General features: G+C 37.1%; 2 protein-coding genes across 6 annotated transcripts in view; both read left to right on the forward strand.

Annotated features, from left to right (window-relative positions):
* The window catches only part of LRRC4C (leucine rich repeat containing 4C), a 1,217,740-nt gene that overhangs the window by 344,594 nt on the left and 856,547 nt on the right, over positions 1-16,599 (forward strand). The window lies entirely within an intron of this gene.
* Positions 11,689-12,007, forward strand: LOC101286413 (U6 snRNA-associated Sm-like protein LSm5). Its single transcript, XM_033408500.2, has one exon. It carries the CDS (start codon positions 11,771-11,773, stop codon positions 11,957-11,959), a length of 189 nt encoding a protein of 62 aa, XP_033264391.2. The 5' UTR covers positions 11,689-11,770; the 3' UTR covers positions 11,960-12,007.

Raw genomic sequence — 16,599 nt, forward strand, 5'->3', positions numbered from 1 at the left:
AGAATTAGAGACCATTATCTCAAACATTGATCTTAAAGAAATAAACAATGTTGGAGGAGAAAGGAACACCCTAAAGTTGAGGCAAGTATTCCCTTCCTTGTCCTTATTCTTAAAGAGATGAATTAAAGAGGTTACTTTGGATTAGACTTAAGAGCTGCAGTGAGGACAGATTATGTTGTGGGAAGGGTTTGACAAGCCGTTTGATTCCTTTAGCAAATCCCCTTCCCCTTTTAAAATATTTTTTTAAGTACCAGCATACAGGTACAATATAAAAGAGAAGATATTTTGAGACGGCAGAGGAGACTTGCCAATATTTTGGGTTTGTCACTTGATTAAATCATAGCTCAGAGTCCTTGAGGCCTTGCGAGAATATACAATGGGAAAAAGACAGTCTCTCCAGCAAGTGGTATTGGGAAAGGTGGACAGCCACATGTAGAGCAATGAAGTTAGAGCAACCCATACATAAAAATAGACTCAAAATGGCTTAAAGTCTTAAACATGAGACATGATACCATAAAACTCCCAGAAGTGATCACGGGCAAGACTTTCTCTGAGATAAATCATACCAATGTTTTCTTAGGTCAGTCCCCCAAGGCAATAGAAATAAAAACAAAAATAAACAAATGGGACCTGATCAAACTTACAAGCTTTTGTACAGCAAAGGAAACCATAAACAAAATGAAAAGACAACCTACATAATGGGAGAAAATACGTCAATGATGTGACCAGTAAGGGCTTAAGTTCCCAAATATACAAACAGCTCATACAACTCAACAACAAAAAAACAAACAAACCTAATCAAAAAATGAGCAGAAAACCTAAATAGACATTTCTCCAGAGAAGAAATACAAATGGCCAATAGGCACATGAAAAGATGCTTAACATCACTAATTATTAGGGAAATGCAAATCAAAACTACAATGAGGTACCACTTCACAGCGGTCAGAATGGCCATCATTAAAAAGTCTACAAATAACAAATGTTGGAGAGGGTGTGGAGAAAAGGGAACCCCTCCTACACTGTTGGTGGGAATGTAAGCTGGTACAGCCACTACGGAAAACAATATGGAGGTTCCTCATAAAACTAAAAATAGAATTACCATGTAATCCAGCAACCCCACTCCTGGGCATAGATCCAGACAGAACTCTAATTTAAAAACATGCATGCACCCCTATGTTCATAGCAGCATTATTCACCATAGCCAAGACATGGAAGCAGACTAAATGTACATCCACAGATGAATGGATAAAGAAGGTGTGGCACATATATGCAGTGCAATACTATCAGCCGTAAAAAAGAATGAAATAATGCCACTTGCAGCAACATGGGTGCAACTAGAGATTATCATACTAAGTGAAGTCAGTCAGAAAGAGAAAGACAAATACCATATGATATCACTTACATGTGGAATCTAAAATATGACACAAATGAACTTTTATGAAACAGAAACAGACTCACATGGAGAACGGACTTGTGGTTGCCAAGGGGGCTGGGTGGGAGAGGGATGGAATGGGAATTTGGGGTTAGCAGATGCAAACTATTATATATAGAACGGATAAACAACAAGATCCTACTGTATAGCACAGAGTACAATATTCAGTATCCTATGATAGACCATAATGGAAAAGAATATTTTTTAAAAAAGAATATATATATATGTATAACTGAATCATTTTGCTGTACAGCAGAAATTAACACATTGTAAATCAACTATACTTCAATAAGAAATAAAAAAATAAACAAACAAAAACAAAGCAAACCAAAAACAAAACCAAAAAAAGAAAAAAAAGTCCTTGAGGCCTCAAAGTTGTGACCCTGAGGCCAAAGCAATGTGGATTTCCTTCTAACTTTGCTTCTGGTTCTGAATAAAGCGTCTGTGATTTTTCTATAGCATATATATATAAACCATCTCTATCGTGACAGTTTCTCCCAATTCATGATTATATGGACTTGCTTTAAAAAGAACATATGAGGACATGAAGCTATTTTTTTAGTAGTTGAAATCCATCATTAAATGTAATCCTCAACAGTGTTTTCTGAATTTGAGTTTGATGGTGAATGTGGGTATGCTGATTTTTCCAAGCAGCACCTCAAGCATTAAGTATATCAGACATCCAGTAAACACATTTTCTCTTATTCTTGATAGGTTGTTAGTTTTTACGTAAATCAACCATCATAATGACCTGGGTTATTGTGGAATACAAGAAAGGTTCACTTCACATTTAGAATACATGTTTCCAGTGGAAATATTGAGAATCTTTTAAAAGGAGGACATTTTCTGTCAAGAGTCAATAATTCAGACAAAAGGTAAAGCTTTATAATTAGCAATATAATAATGATTTTATGAAAATGCCATTTTATTACCTTCACCCACACATAATACACAATTTAATGGACAGTAGTACAATTGACAAGTGGATTTCTTAATGGACCTACCATCTGAGACTGTCTTAAAGAATAAGTATAATTCTGACTGAAGTGCCTCCTAAAATTCAGACTTTGGGGGAAAGATGAACAAAGAGAGATACTTCTCTGCCTTTATATGAGATAATAGCACTAAAGAGAGAATCTGGATGGTAATCAAGTAGGGACGCCTTGTTTGTAGATTATAAAGCAGTGCCAGCCCCCCAAGCCTTAATTACGGTAAGGCTCTACATGAAAGAATGGGTAAATTGGCAAGAATTTGGCTATATCAAGTAAAGCTCAGACAAGTACTGCAAGAGTAAGTGAAAAATGAGGGTGCAGACATCAGCTTGTCTGTTGTGATGGTTACATGGTTTAGAGGCTGAGGGTGGGGCTAGGAGAGAAAAGGCTTGGAGGATCCAGACACAATATAATGATATAACATTTGTTGTACTTGATAAGAATCACTTGTAACTAGCCCATTAATTCTTAACAGGAAACATTTTATTCTCAAGTGTTATGTTGAGCATTTGCCCTGAAATTATGTTTGTACTCTTAATTGGCTTAGAGAGCGCTTTTTTTCTTTTTTTCTCATCCCATAAAGGTAAACTTAAGTTTCTCAGCGACATAATCAAACCTTCTCATTTAAGTGTCTTTGAAATTAATGAATTTGATATATTCTGTAGATTCTTTTTTAGCTTCTGTTTTAGAAGTACAACATAATTACTCTCTAAAAAAACCATAAATGACATATTTTAAGTAGTATGCCAATTTATATTTGAAGATATATTGCTATAGCTAACTGTTTTAAAAACACTAATTTTTTTTACAGTTTTATAAGAAAAAGTCCAATAGCAAAACTATTCAAGAATTCATATTAAATGCTACCAATTAAGTAACTGCAATGAGAGGTGTTTATTAATATTATTCTCTGATGTATTCATTACTTTCACTACAGAAATATGAGAAATAGCATTAAAAAGAATATTTATAAACCAAATGATGACTTAAAACAAAAGCAATATGGGCTTCCCTGGTGGCGCAGTGGTTGAGAGTCCGCCTACCCGTGCAGGGGACATGGGTTTATGCCCTGGTCCCGGAAGATCCCACATGCCGGAGCGGCTGGGCCCGTGAGCCATGGCCGCTGAGCCTGCGCGTCCAGAGCCTGTGCTCCGCAACGGGAGAGGCCACAACAGTGAGAGGCCCGCGTACTGCAAAAAAAAAAAACATAATAATAAAATAAAATAAATTTGCATTCTCTAATAATGTAATGATGTTGAGACTGTTTGAATGCTTCCTGACTCTTTGTGTGCCTTCATTGATGAAATATTTATTCAGATTTACTGTCCATTTTTTTAACTGGGTAATTTGAGTTTTAAGATTTAAGTTTTAAGATTTTATTTTTACATATTCTGGATACATGTCCCTTATTGGATATGTGTTTTGCATATATTTTCCCCCAATCTGTGGCCTGTCTTTTTGCTTTCTTGATGATATCTTTTGAAGTGCAGAAGTTACTAATTTTGATAACATCTGATTTGTCAGTTCTTTTCTTAGGTTGCTTGTGCTCTTGGTGTCATATATAAGAAATCTTTGCCTAACTCTGATACAAAGATCAGCTCCTATGTTTTCTTTTAGGAGTTTTAGAGTTTTAGCACTTACATTTAGCTCTGTGATTCATTTTGACTTAGTGTTTGCATACAGTTTGAAGTAAAGGTCTAAATTCATCTTGAGAATGTGGATATCTAATTGTACCAGCATGATTTGTGGTAATAACTATCTTTCCCTATTAAACTGCCTTAGCATCTTGTTTACAAATCAATTGACCATAAATGTAAAGTTTATTTCTGAATTCTTAACTCTTTGCCAGTGATCTATGTCTATCCTTTGCAAGTACCACACTGTCTTGATTACCATAGCTTTGTAGTAAGTTTTGAAACCAGAAAGTTCAAGTCCTCCAATTTTGTTCATTTGTTTAAAAAGATTGTTTTGGCCATTCTTTTATGCTATTTTAGGGAACATTGCTTTATCCCTTAGGCAATGGAAACAATTATTTATATATAGATTATCATCTCTGTCATACTGTCAGCTTCTTTAGAGAGGGGAGTTTGTCCTACTCATTGCTCTCTCCATAGCAGCTGACACATTGTATAACCTCAAAAGATATTTGCTGAAGCCATAATATTTACATTATGCAAGGTGACATTACAATTTCTCAGTGTAATTATTTCATATATACTGATGAGATTGGATAGACTGCACTGGAAAGAACAACGGGTTGGGAAATGGAAACCCTGATTCCAGTCCTTCATCTGTGATAGACTAATATTTGACCTTGAGAAAGTGAGGAGCTATTCTGAGTCACAATTTGCACGTCTATGAAGGTGACATTAGTGTTAATTGTTTTCCAGGATATCTTCTGGCTCTAAAATTCTTTTTCTTTTTCAAAGTGACTCCTTCATTTTATTTATTTATTTATTGGCCACGCCACACCACTTGTGGGATCTTTAGTTCCCCGACCAGGGATCGAACCTGTGCCCCCTGCAATGGAAGCGCAGAGTCTTAACCACTGGACTGCCAGGGAAGTCCCTGGCTCTAAAATTCTTTGTTAGTGTAAGATGGCTTTACCAGTCTTAGGAAAAATGATATTTTACTGACCAATTGCTATGGGACAGGTAGTACAATAAAAGGATAAAAGACATGTAAAGGATGATCTGTGTTATCAAGGAACTTGTAATCTAGATCAGGTTGTAAGATATACAGATGTAAAATAATGCTTTATTTTCAACATTCATAAGCATCATTATTATAGAATATTATACCTTCTTTTCTTTTATGCCTTACCTTTGATATGGACGGCTTCCTTTTACGTTGACATTCAGGTATGGAATGTAATTCTGCAAAATTCCAGTTATACCTGGCTAGTCATCAGCATCTTCATTTTAATACATTTTGATTTTTCTTAGTGCTCAAGCTTTGTGGATCAAGCATAGGAATTTAGTTACATTAACATTCTTTGTTCCTCTGCTTTAACTTACGTTACAGAACAACTATCTCATATGCCATATTTGAGATTTTGGGAATGAGAACAGAGTTGTTTAAATCCAGTGAGTGCATTTCCTCTGCCCTTTGATCAGAAGCATTGCGTGCAATCTAAAAATGTTAGAGGAAGAGACAAATGGGATGAATAACCTAAATATAGTATCTTATTTCAGAGATCATTTACTATTACAGCAACCAAAGCAACCACTTCTCAGAAATCCCAAGTAGGCAGCTCTACTTTCATGGTTTGCATTATGATTTTTCATTTAGTATAAAAGTGGTATTTTAGGGCCTTCCCTGGTGGCACAGTGATTAACAATCTGCCTGCCAATGCAGGGGACACAGGTTTGAGCCCTGGCCTGGGAAGATCCCACATGCCGAGGAGTAACTAAACCCACGTGCCACAACTACTGAGCCGGTGCTCTAGAGCCTGCAAGCCACAACTACTGAGCCCATGATCCTAGAGCCTGTGCTCCGCAAGAAGAGAACCCACTGCAATGAGAAGCCCTGCACTGCAATGAAGAATGGCCCCCGCTCGATGCAACTAGAGAAAGCCTGTGCACAGCAATGAAGAAAGACCCAATGCAGCCAAAAATAAAAATAAATAAATAAATAAAAAATGAAAAAACAAACAAAAAAAGTGGTATTTTAGCCACACAGTCCTGTGGTTTGTTAGAGAGAATATATTTCTCTAAGAGTTTGTATATGGCATCAGAAATTAGTTACCTTTTAATGAATTTTGAAAAACAAGCCTCAGTGGGAGCTATTTAATTTTTCTTCTTCAAAAAGTTATTCTTCTGTGGATGTTCAGCCACAAGGCAAGAGTACTGGAGAGTATAATTGACTAGAAACACAAGTTACAGCAATGAATCAATCGTATTAGCCATGGAGGATAAAATGCAGTAAGTGGGATAAACGTTTCATATTCAAACTTCTTCAGAATCAACCTTACTGATAGTAATGACTGCTTCTTCTTTCTGTAAGGGGGAGAGTGTAGAGTAATACCCAAATTGCCTTTTCAGTGAAGAGAAATTTGATATGTTTAATTCATTTTGTAGGTTTTGCCCTAAGGGTTTTACACCACTACCAGGTCTTTTATTAAATTTATTTTCTTAGGTCACTAGGGCACAAGCAAAAATTCACAATCTGTTTTATTTGAGACTCACAGAAAGTTATTTGATATAGATATTTAGTACTGAAATGTTTATTCCCAGAATGTTAGTCTTAGAGTTTTAGGAATGTATTTCAATATCTTTTGTACAGGTTAATAATTTTGCAGAAAGCAAGCCATCTGAGCTATGCTATTGTTTTATAGGTTAATGAATCTTTTATCCGTAAAAAGAGCCATCAGAGACTGGCTAAAAGGTTACAGTGACTTTAAAATTGAAGAAAACTGAAGGGATCTGGGATATCTGACCAATGGAAGAATTGACAAATATAGTCAAGGATGTTACATGAAGAGTGACCACAGTGATTTTCTCTAGAACTTATAAGCACAAAATTTATAACATGAAATCTCTTCATTGCCATGACCTGTCCTCCCAGAGTGGAAACTTGGGGTTTGAGGGAAAGGAGCAAAGCAAAGAAGCAGACTATATGGGTGTGCCCCCCCAAACCAAGACTTACTTTCTTCACCTTCCTCTTCACTTCTAGAGCCTGCTGTGCTTTCAAGAACGTTGGGAAAGCCTACAGCTCTAGTAGCTTATCACAGGGAGGAGTATTTAAATAAGTGGAGGTTATAGTGGCACAAACACAGGGAAGCAATGAGGGAAAGAGTTAGATTAGAGATGCGCAAAGCACCAGAAGGACGTAAAACTAGGAGGGTTCAAACTTCCGATGGCCACTGTGTAAACAGGGATGTGAGGCAGGGTCACACCTGGTTCATGCAGTGTCTTGGTGTGATTCAGGAAATGAGTCCTTTATTCAAGATCTACCTTTTGGAAAATTTTTGAAGTGAGACAATTTGTGGCCATCTACAGGGAAAGTATCATAATAAATGTATAAATCCCTGATGTCTAAGAAGTAAGCTGCATTCCTTTAGAGGTTGGTAAAATTGCTCCTGGTAATCTCTTAGAATGGAGTAGACAAATTATCTGAGGTATTGGTTCCAACTATTTTATGAGGTGATATTGGAGGTACCATGATGGTTGTTCCACAGGCTACTAGTAGTCTGGAGTACCTTTGGGGTGTTACTATTCTCAGTTTGGAGTGGCAGCTATATCCTGGGAGCTCCCTCAAATCTCACATAGTAGTACACTGTTCCTATCATGGTGGTAGGATGGCTACCCATAATCAATACGTACATAATAAGACCATGGTAACACTTCTGTCTAATCCATATTTAGGAATCCTTAGTTTGCATAAAGAGCTCATCGTGTTGACACAACCTGGCATCTATGGGATGGAACAGAGGTATTCAAAATGGAATCATATATTAGAACTCAAACAAAGGTCTTCTAGAATTCCCCAGCCAAGTTTTCCTTCCAGTGTACCATGTTATGCTTTTCCCAGTGGTGTTTAGGCTTCTTGAATATATCTTGACATGTTATGTCAAGTTGGGTGAGAAGCTGTCACAGTCCTACTCCTGGAACATGATGCACGAGCATCTGGATCCTTCCATGCTTTCTGTGCCTTCAGGAATCTTCTGAGAAGGTCTGTCCAGTGGCTTGGCCACTTGAGAATCTGCCCTGTCACTTAGGAAAAAACAGTGCCCCTGTGGGTAGGAACTTGGGACTTGCCTTGTTTCTAAACCACTTACCCCTTCGTATTCATTCTCTTTTCATACCTTTGAAAAGCATATAAGGTATTAGAATAAAAATATCCTGGAAATGGGAGTTGTGCTCCATCAAACGTATTCTTGCTGCAGCCAAGTTGATCTTTACATGCACTAGTTTGAATACGTCATTCTCCTAGATAAAATCTTTCTGCAGCCTTCCTTTTCTCCTTGAATAGAGTCAAAATTTCTTACTGTGGCTTACAAAGCCTTGTCTGGATGCTACAGCCTTTCTTTAACACCCCTCCCCAGGCTCCCCACCCCCAAGCCATTACATTCACAAATATCCCAGCTAAGCAAACTGGATAGACACTCCCTCTAGGCCTCTTATTTCTCTCCTCCAATCTTTCTTTCTGTCTTCCCTTCCTTCCTCCCTGTCTCCTTGTCTGTTTCCCTTTGTTTTTGTTCATTATAAACACAATGGAACACTGATGCAGTTGCCACTGATGAAACAAATGATCTTGGAGAAAAGCATATAGTCTTTAAGATTACCCCCAGAATGCTGTTCATTTTTCATCCCATTGATTGCTGCTGATGAAAGTCTGACTGATGACTTGTCTCCTGGCTTCTATGATGGGATTGATATCTTTATATCCGCTTTAGATTACTTCATGCTTATTTATTGTGTATGTACTTTTTTCCCCTTTGAAATAAAAGAATAATATCAAGATTTAATGGTACTTGAATCACATTATCATCCTTGACCTAAGTGGCTTGGAGTCATAAGGTGAAATACCGTAAAATGGGAAAGAATATTAATCATCTAACTTTTGAAAAAATAGAATTCTGTACTTTGCATATTCATTCAAGCTAGAGTGCCCTGGATATGTTGTATGGTCAGAGTTAGAGTTAATTTGAGCAACCACTAGAATACTAATTCCATGAGGTCAATACTATATTTTATTAATCTTTTTGTCCCTGATATTTCAGAGGGTACTGTTCTTAGTAGGCTCTCATTAAATATTGAGTAAGTGACCAAGTACATAGTGAGGAACAATGTAGCATAGAGGGAATCAGCATATGTGTTTGGGTTTTAGGAGTAAAAATAAATTGTTGTCCTCTTCTCACTCTGAGGTCTGAAACAGTTGAAAAATCAAACATAGGAGTCAGACAGGTAAAAAATTAAATATCAGGTTCAATGCTAATAAAACTAATTCTGAGAATATTTCTTGACCTGCAATCAAAGTGTGATTTCCTAATATAAACCCTGCACCCCTGAACTAAAAAAACTTAGTCTGTCAGAGATATGACTACATCGTTCTCGTCTCCATTCCAACCCAACTCCTGTCTCTACCCCAGGCCTGGGGACAGGCTCTGCCTCTGTAGGAGAGAAAATGTTAAACAAACTTCTGAGAAGAAGATGGGTCTACCTGAATGAAATCTCAGTGTACTGAGCTACAGGGGCCATGTTCCTTTTCGCTATCTCTTCATCAGCCAAGTCATTCCTCCTCCCAGGGAGAAGAGTTCTGGTGAAAGAAACCTTACGGGTTCCTTTCCATCTAGGGAATTCTTTCTTCTTTATGAAAACACAGGAAGTAGGCATTAAGTATTCACAATTTCCTCTTCAAAAGTTGGATAAAAAGGAAATCTGAAACTTCTTAATGGACTTAGAGGAAGATATCAGAGAAAGGTCAAAGTTGTATGTTAAGGCTTGAAACTCAGCCTTTAAGCTTTAAACGAGTTACACAGAAGAAAATAAAGCCACTTGTCACATTCTCTATAATTATTTTTGACCTATTTTTAAAAAATTATTTATTCAATAAATAAATATCTACTGAATATCTACTATGTGGCAGTTGCCGTTCTAGGTAAGAGGGATGGACCTTTAAACAAGAGAGAGATACATCTTGACCTTGTATAGACCTTACATTTCAATGCAGAAAACAAAATAAAGGCAAAAAGAGAAAAAAAGTACATAATATAAACTAAATAATGAAAAGTACATTAAGAGCTGTGAAGAAACATGAAGTAGTGTAATAAGTTAAGGAATGATAAGAAGTAGATAGCTATTAACATGGGATCATTGGAGAAGGATTCTCTGAGAACATGATATCTGTGTAGGAACCAGAAGGAAATGAGGAAACCAGTAAAGCAAAGTTCCAGGCCAGGGCGTTCCAGCCAGAGCTAATAACACGTGCAAAGTTCCTGAGGCAGAAACTAGCTTGTGAGGGGAATGTGGCTAGTTTGGAATGAATAATAGGTTCTTTTAAAATCGGAAAAGAGTAAGGTCTGGTACTTCGGATTTTTTTTTTTTAACATCTTTGTTGGAGTATAATTGCTTTAAAATGTTGTGTTAGTTTCTGCTTTATAACATAATGAATCAGCTATACATTTACATATATCCCCATATCTCCTCCCTCTTGCGTCTCCCTCCTGCCCTCCCTATGCCACCCCTCTAGGTGGTCACAAAGCTGATCTCTCTGTGCTATGCGGCTGCTTCCCACTAGCTATCTGTTTTACATTTGGTAATATATATAAGTCCATGCCACTCTCTCACTTTGTCCCAGCTTGCCCTTCCCCCTTCCTGTGTCCTCAAGTCCATTCTCTACATCTGCGTCTTTATTCCTATCTTGCCCGGAGGTTCTTCAGAACCTTTTTTTTAAGATTCCATACATATGTGTTAGCATACGATATTTGTTTTTCTCTTTCTGACTTACTTCACTCTGTATGACAGAGTCTAGGTTCATCCACCTCACTACAAATAACTCAATTTCATTTCTTTTTATGGCTGAGTAATATTCCATTCTATATACATGCCACATCTTCTTTATCTATTTGTCTGTCGATGGACAATTAGGTTGCTTCCATGTCCTGGTTATTGTAAATAGAGCTGCAATGAACATTGTGGTACATGACTCTTTTTGAATTATGGTTTTCTCAGGGTATACGCCCAGTGGTGGGATTGCTGGGTCATATGGTAGTTCTATTTTTAGTTTTTTAAGGAACTTCCGTACTGTTCACCATAGTGACTGTATCAATTTACATTCCCACCAACAGTGCAAGAGGGTTCTTTTTTCTCCACACCCTCTCCAGCAATTATTGTTTGTACATTTTTTGATGATGGCCATTCTGACTGGTGTGAGGTGATACCTCATTGTAGTTTTGATTTGCATTTCTCTAATGGTTAGTGGTGTTGAGCATTCTTTCATGTGTTTGTTGGTAATCTGTATATCTTCTTTAGAGAAATGTCTATTTAGGTCTTCTGCCCATTTGTGGATTGGGTTGTTTGTTTTTTTGATATTGAGCTGAATGAGCTGCTTGTAAATTTTGGAGATTAATCCTGTCAGTTGCTTCATTTGCAAATATTTTCTCCCATTCTGAGGGTTGTGTTTTCATCTTGTTTATGGTTTCCTTTGCTGTGCAAAAGTTTTGAAGTTTCATTAGGTCCCATTTGTTTATTTTTGTTTTTATTTCCATTCCTCTTGGAGGTGGGTCAAAAAGGATCTTGCGAGGCCACTTCTGGCGTAGCCATGGTGGCTAACCAGCATCCCGTCTCAGCTTCTCCCTCTAGAGCTTGTGGACAAGGGTATAGGATCAAGGATTCACACTGTGATGAAGAGTGATAAGGAGATTGTTTGCACACTTATGGGATTTGATGACTTTGTCAGTATGGTACTGGAAGATGTCATTGAGTTTCAAATCACACCAGAAGGAAGAAGAATTACTAAATTAGATCAAATTTTGTTAAATGGAAATAACATAACAATGCTGGTTCCTGGAGGAGAAGGACCTGAAGTATGAATAGATTTCCTTGACTTATGCTAGATTCTGTTTTGTCTTATAATGACAATAAAAATAGAATTTTTATTTTAACCTTTAAAAAAAAAAGGATCTTACTGTGATTTATGTCAGAGTGTTGTGCCTATGTTTTCCTGTAAGAGTTTGATGGTGTCTACATTTAGGCCTTTAATCCATTTTGAGTTTATTTTTGTGTATGGTGTTAGGGAGTGTTCTAATTTCATTCTTTTACATGTAGCTGTCCAGTTTTCCCAGCACCACTTAGGCTGTCTTTTCTCCATTGTATATTCTTGCCTGCTTCATCAAAAATAAGGTGACCATATGGGTGTGGGTTTATCTCTGAGATTTCAATCCTGTTGCATTGATCTGTATTTCTGTTTTTGTGCCGGTACCATAGTGTCTTGATTACTGTAGCTTTGTAGTATAGTCTGAAGTCCGGGAGCCTGATTCCTCCAGCTCCGTTTTTCTTTCTCAAGAGTGCTTTGTCTATTCAGGGTCTTTTGTTTTTCCATACAAATTGTGAATTTTTTTTGTTCTAGTTCTGTGACAAATGCCATTGGTAGCTTGATAGGGATTGCACTGAATCTGTAGATTGCTTTGGGTAGTATAGTCATTTTCACAATGTTGATTCTTTGGTACTTTGGATTTTAAAACAAACGAATAATAAGATTTTTTTTTTTTTCCTGAAGGTAGTGGAAAACCACTAAAGGTTTAGAGCATAAGAGTAAAATGATCAAATGTAGTTTTAAAAAAGCTTACTGGATGCTTTCAGTAAAATGGCCATATCAATGCTAGAATGGAAGCAGCCAGACTCCATTACGATAATTATCTAGGGGAAAATAAGAGGACTTTAATAAAGAAGCATTTATGGACATATAGTCATCTGATATGCTATTCAAAGGACATGGTGTTTTTAGGGGAGCATGTAGAGAAATCATAAAGCAGAAATGAAGGGCAATAAGTACACATATTCTACTTCTAAGTATTTAGAGTGGAAGAAAGAGAGAAAAGCAAGCAAGAGGGAAAAGGAAGGAAGAGAGAAAGAGAGAAAAGGAAAGAGAAAAGCCAGGAAGAGAGAAGGAGAGAAAAGGAAATCGTGTAAAGCAGAAATGAAGGGCAATAAGTACACATATTCTACTTCTAAGTATTTAGAGTGGAAGAAAGAGAGAAAAGCAAGGAAGAGAGAAAAGGAAGGAAGAGAGAAAGAAAAGGAAAGAGAGAAAAGCCAGGAAGAGAGGAGAGAAAAGGAAATCATGTAAAGCAGAAATGAAGGGCAATAAGTACACATATTCTACTTCTAAGTATTTAGAGTGGAAGAAAAAGAGAAAAGCAAGGAAGAGAGGAAGAGAGAAAAGGAAGGAACGAAGGGAGGGAGAGAGGGTAGGAGTGAGGGAGGGAGAAAAGGGAAGGAAGGAAGAAAGAAACAAAGAGTTCAAGGCAATTGATCACCAAATAGTTGATGTGCTCCCACCATAAATATGATGGCATTTTGATTGGCTCACAAGTTATTGCTGCAGGTTAGACTCATTCTCCAAACAAAGTAATAAATATTACCTTTTAGAGTTATATTCAGGCATGTTGCTGATGAAAAAAAAATCAGCTTAGGTATTAGATCTGCCTGTGGATACCTGTATGAGTTTTGGATAAACCTCTTAATGATCCTTTCTTTCTTGTGAAAGATGGATGGGAAAATGATTGAAGAACAGAGATGTACAGAATTTGATTGAGATGAAGTGGTTTTGCCGAGCTGATTACATACTCCAGAGGCACTTGGATAAATAATAATCACTGTTATTAACAGATTACCTCTATGGATACATACATACATCACAGTAACATAATACCACCAGTAATCACTGTTTAGTCAGACACATGCTGTGTTCTAGGAACCGACGAAATACTTTCCATAAAATTTCACAGAGAGCTCCACTCACACTTACCTGTTCTAGAATTGAAAGAACATCTTTTAAGTTATTTTCATACTAATGCAAAATGTATTTCATCATTGCAAGTATGTGACATGAGGTATCTCAGTAAGCATCATTCTGATGCCCTCTGATCCACTGCTTTACTAATTATAGGTCTGGCTGTCAGCATGTTCAATAATTTTGTAGTTAGACTAAGCAGCAGGATGTTAGACTGAGTCATGCATAAATACGACAATGGACAGTATACTTGGTTGGGAACGTGAGGGAGTCATTCAGCATTGACAGAATGAATTGATTAGAGGCAGCTTCATTCTCTTCAATCTGTTATCCCTCAATAAATTCTCTTCCAGCTGTTATCCCTCAATAAATCTCAGAGTGCAGTGGCTCTAGAGAATGCCCAACATGACTCTCTCTGGATTCAGAGAGGCCATACCATAACCTCTTAAGGAAATTAGCCCCGTTGAGATGTGGATCATTCACTGTACAAATGTCTGTCAACGTGTAATGGTGATTGAGCGTCACTGGCACAAAGCACTGACCAGGCACCGTGAGGAATTCAAAGAGAACAAATAATAGTAATGTGGGGTAGAAAGCTTCCATTCTCATGGGCTGCTTCCTCTGGGACTCATTCTTCTTGAATACCTCATGTCACTAAGATAGCAGACATCAGTGTCTGAGTGAGCTCAGATGTGTATTTTTTATTTTTCTAACAAATGGAATTGGGGGTTTTATTTTATTTTATTTTATTTTTTTTATTGGAGTATAATTGCTTTACAATGTTGTGTTAGTTTCTACTGTACAATGAAGTGAATCAGCTATATGTATACATATATCCCCTCCATCTTGGACCTCCCTCCCACCCCCCCATCCCACCCATCTAGGTTGTCACAGAGCACCAAGCTGAGCTCCCTGTGCTCTACAGCAGGTTCCCACTAGCTAGCTATTTTACACGTGGTAGTGTATTTATGTTGAACCTAATCTCCCAATTCGTCCCAGCCTCCCCTTCCCACCCTGTGTCCACATGTCCGTTCTCTACGTCTCCGTCTCTTTTCCTGCCCTACAAATAGGTTCATTTGTACCATTCTTCTAGATTCCACATATGTGTGTTACTATACAATATTTGTTTTTCTCTTTCTGGTTTACTTCACTCTGTATGACAGACTCTGGGTCCATCCACATCTCTACAAATGACCCATTTTGTTCCTTTTCGTGGCGGAGTAATATTCCTTTGTATATATGTATCACATCTTCTTTTATAAATGAAAGATTCTTATCATAAAGTTAATTAGGTTGAACTATACAAAAACGGCAACATCCATACATTTTTGCTGTATAAAAACTGCGAATATTTTTATGAGTCAACCTAATAGTATATTTTCATTGTAGAAAAAGAGAAAATATTTGAAAGAATTGAAGATGGAGAAAATATTTAAAATCCTGCCATGCAGAGATGTCTATTATCATTATATTTCCATATTTCATCCCAGACTTTATTTTATGCATTTAATGCAGTTTTGATAATACTTTATTGGTAATGTTTTGTCCCACTCATTTATTACTTCTTGATTTCAAATTCTGGCTAACAGTTTTCCAGCTCTGAGAAATTGTGTATATTACTAACCTCATCTGTACAATAAGGCTGAATGGATCTAATTCATAGGACGTTTATGGGACCTAAAGGGGTAATACATGGAAAGTGCTTAGGACATGCCTAGTACCTGGTTAGTTTTCAAAAAGAAATGTTAACTATTAGTATTAAAATGGAACAAATATGTATCTGTTATTGCAAACTCAAAATCATATTTAATGACTACATGATATAATAACTCATTATATGAATGCCTCTGTTTATTATACTTATTGTAGGCCATCTAGTTATTTTCCCCAAGTTTTGCTCAAATAGTACTCAAGTTACACTTTCTCATTTATTGAGAATAACAGTGAGACTTGTGCTTTGTCCATAAAGGAGATATAGCTTGAAGAATGGCCCTAAGGAATTCCAATTCTTTCTTTTCCAAAAGGATGGGAAGAGTAAGACTTTTAGAATTAGAAATTCCTGAATTCAAATTCTGTCTGCCCCTTACTGGCTGGGTGTCATTAGGACAATTGTTTAACCCTGTAAGCCACAAGCAAGTTGTTCACTGTTGGTGTTAGTAGTGAGCCCATGATAAAAGTGGTTCTCATTATTAATGCCAGAGGGACATTATTAAGAGGCACTGTCTTCCATTTAGTGGTCTTTGTTTCTTTGTTTAAATGAAATGTATCAGTAGGACTAAGCTGCACCTCCTGCCTATATAGTAATGCCAATAGTTCTCCTGATCTGGAAGGCTAACCAGCGTGCATCTCACCTTTCACCAACACAAAGGGTCCTCAGTGACAGCTGGACATCCATGGTCTATTCTTTCTTGTGCTGCAGTGTTAGTGGTTGACTAATGTTTATCACGAAGTGGCAGGTGTCCAGGGCAGAGTGGCTGCAATGGTCAGTGGTAGAAAAGTTCAACTGGGTTAAGTTTGCTCTGTGTCCTCAGAGATGTGATATTTCTTAGTTATTGTTTGACGACTATCAAGTGCATAGATCTTTTTGAGGCTAAAATTATGTTTGTTTGTCTAATTTAAAACAGCAGTGCATCTTCATTATAAAGAAATTTGAAAGAGATAAGTAATAATAAAAAACAACAAAACAGAACATATAATTCCTTCCCTTACCCCAGAAAT

This window comes from Orcinus orca, chromosome 8 (genome assembly GCF_937001465.1).
Source record: "Orcinus orca chromosome 8, mOrcOrc1.1, whole genome shotgun sequence".
NCBI classification, from domain to species: Eukaryota; Metazoa; Chordata; class Mammalia; order Artiodactyla; family Delphinidae; genus Orcinus; species Orcinus orca.

Coding starts and splice junctions, on each gene's coding strand:
- LOC101286413 (XM_033408500.2), top strand. CDS start 11,771: ATGAAGAGTGATAAGGAGATTGTTTGCACACTTATGGGATTTGATGAC.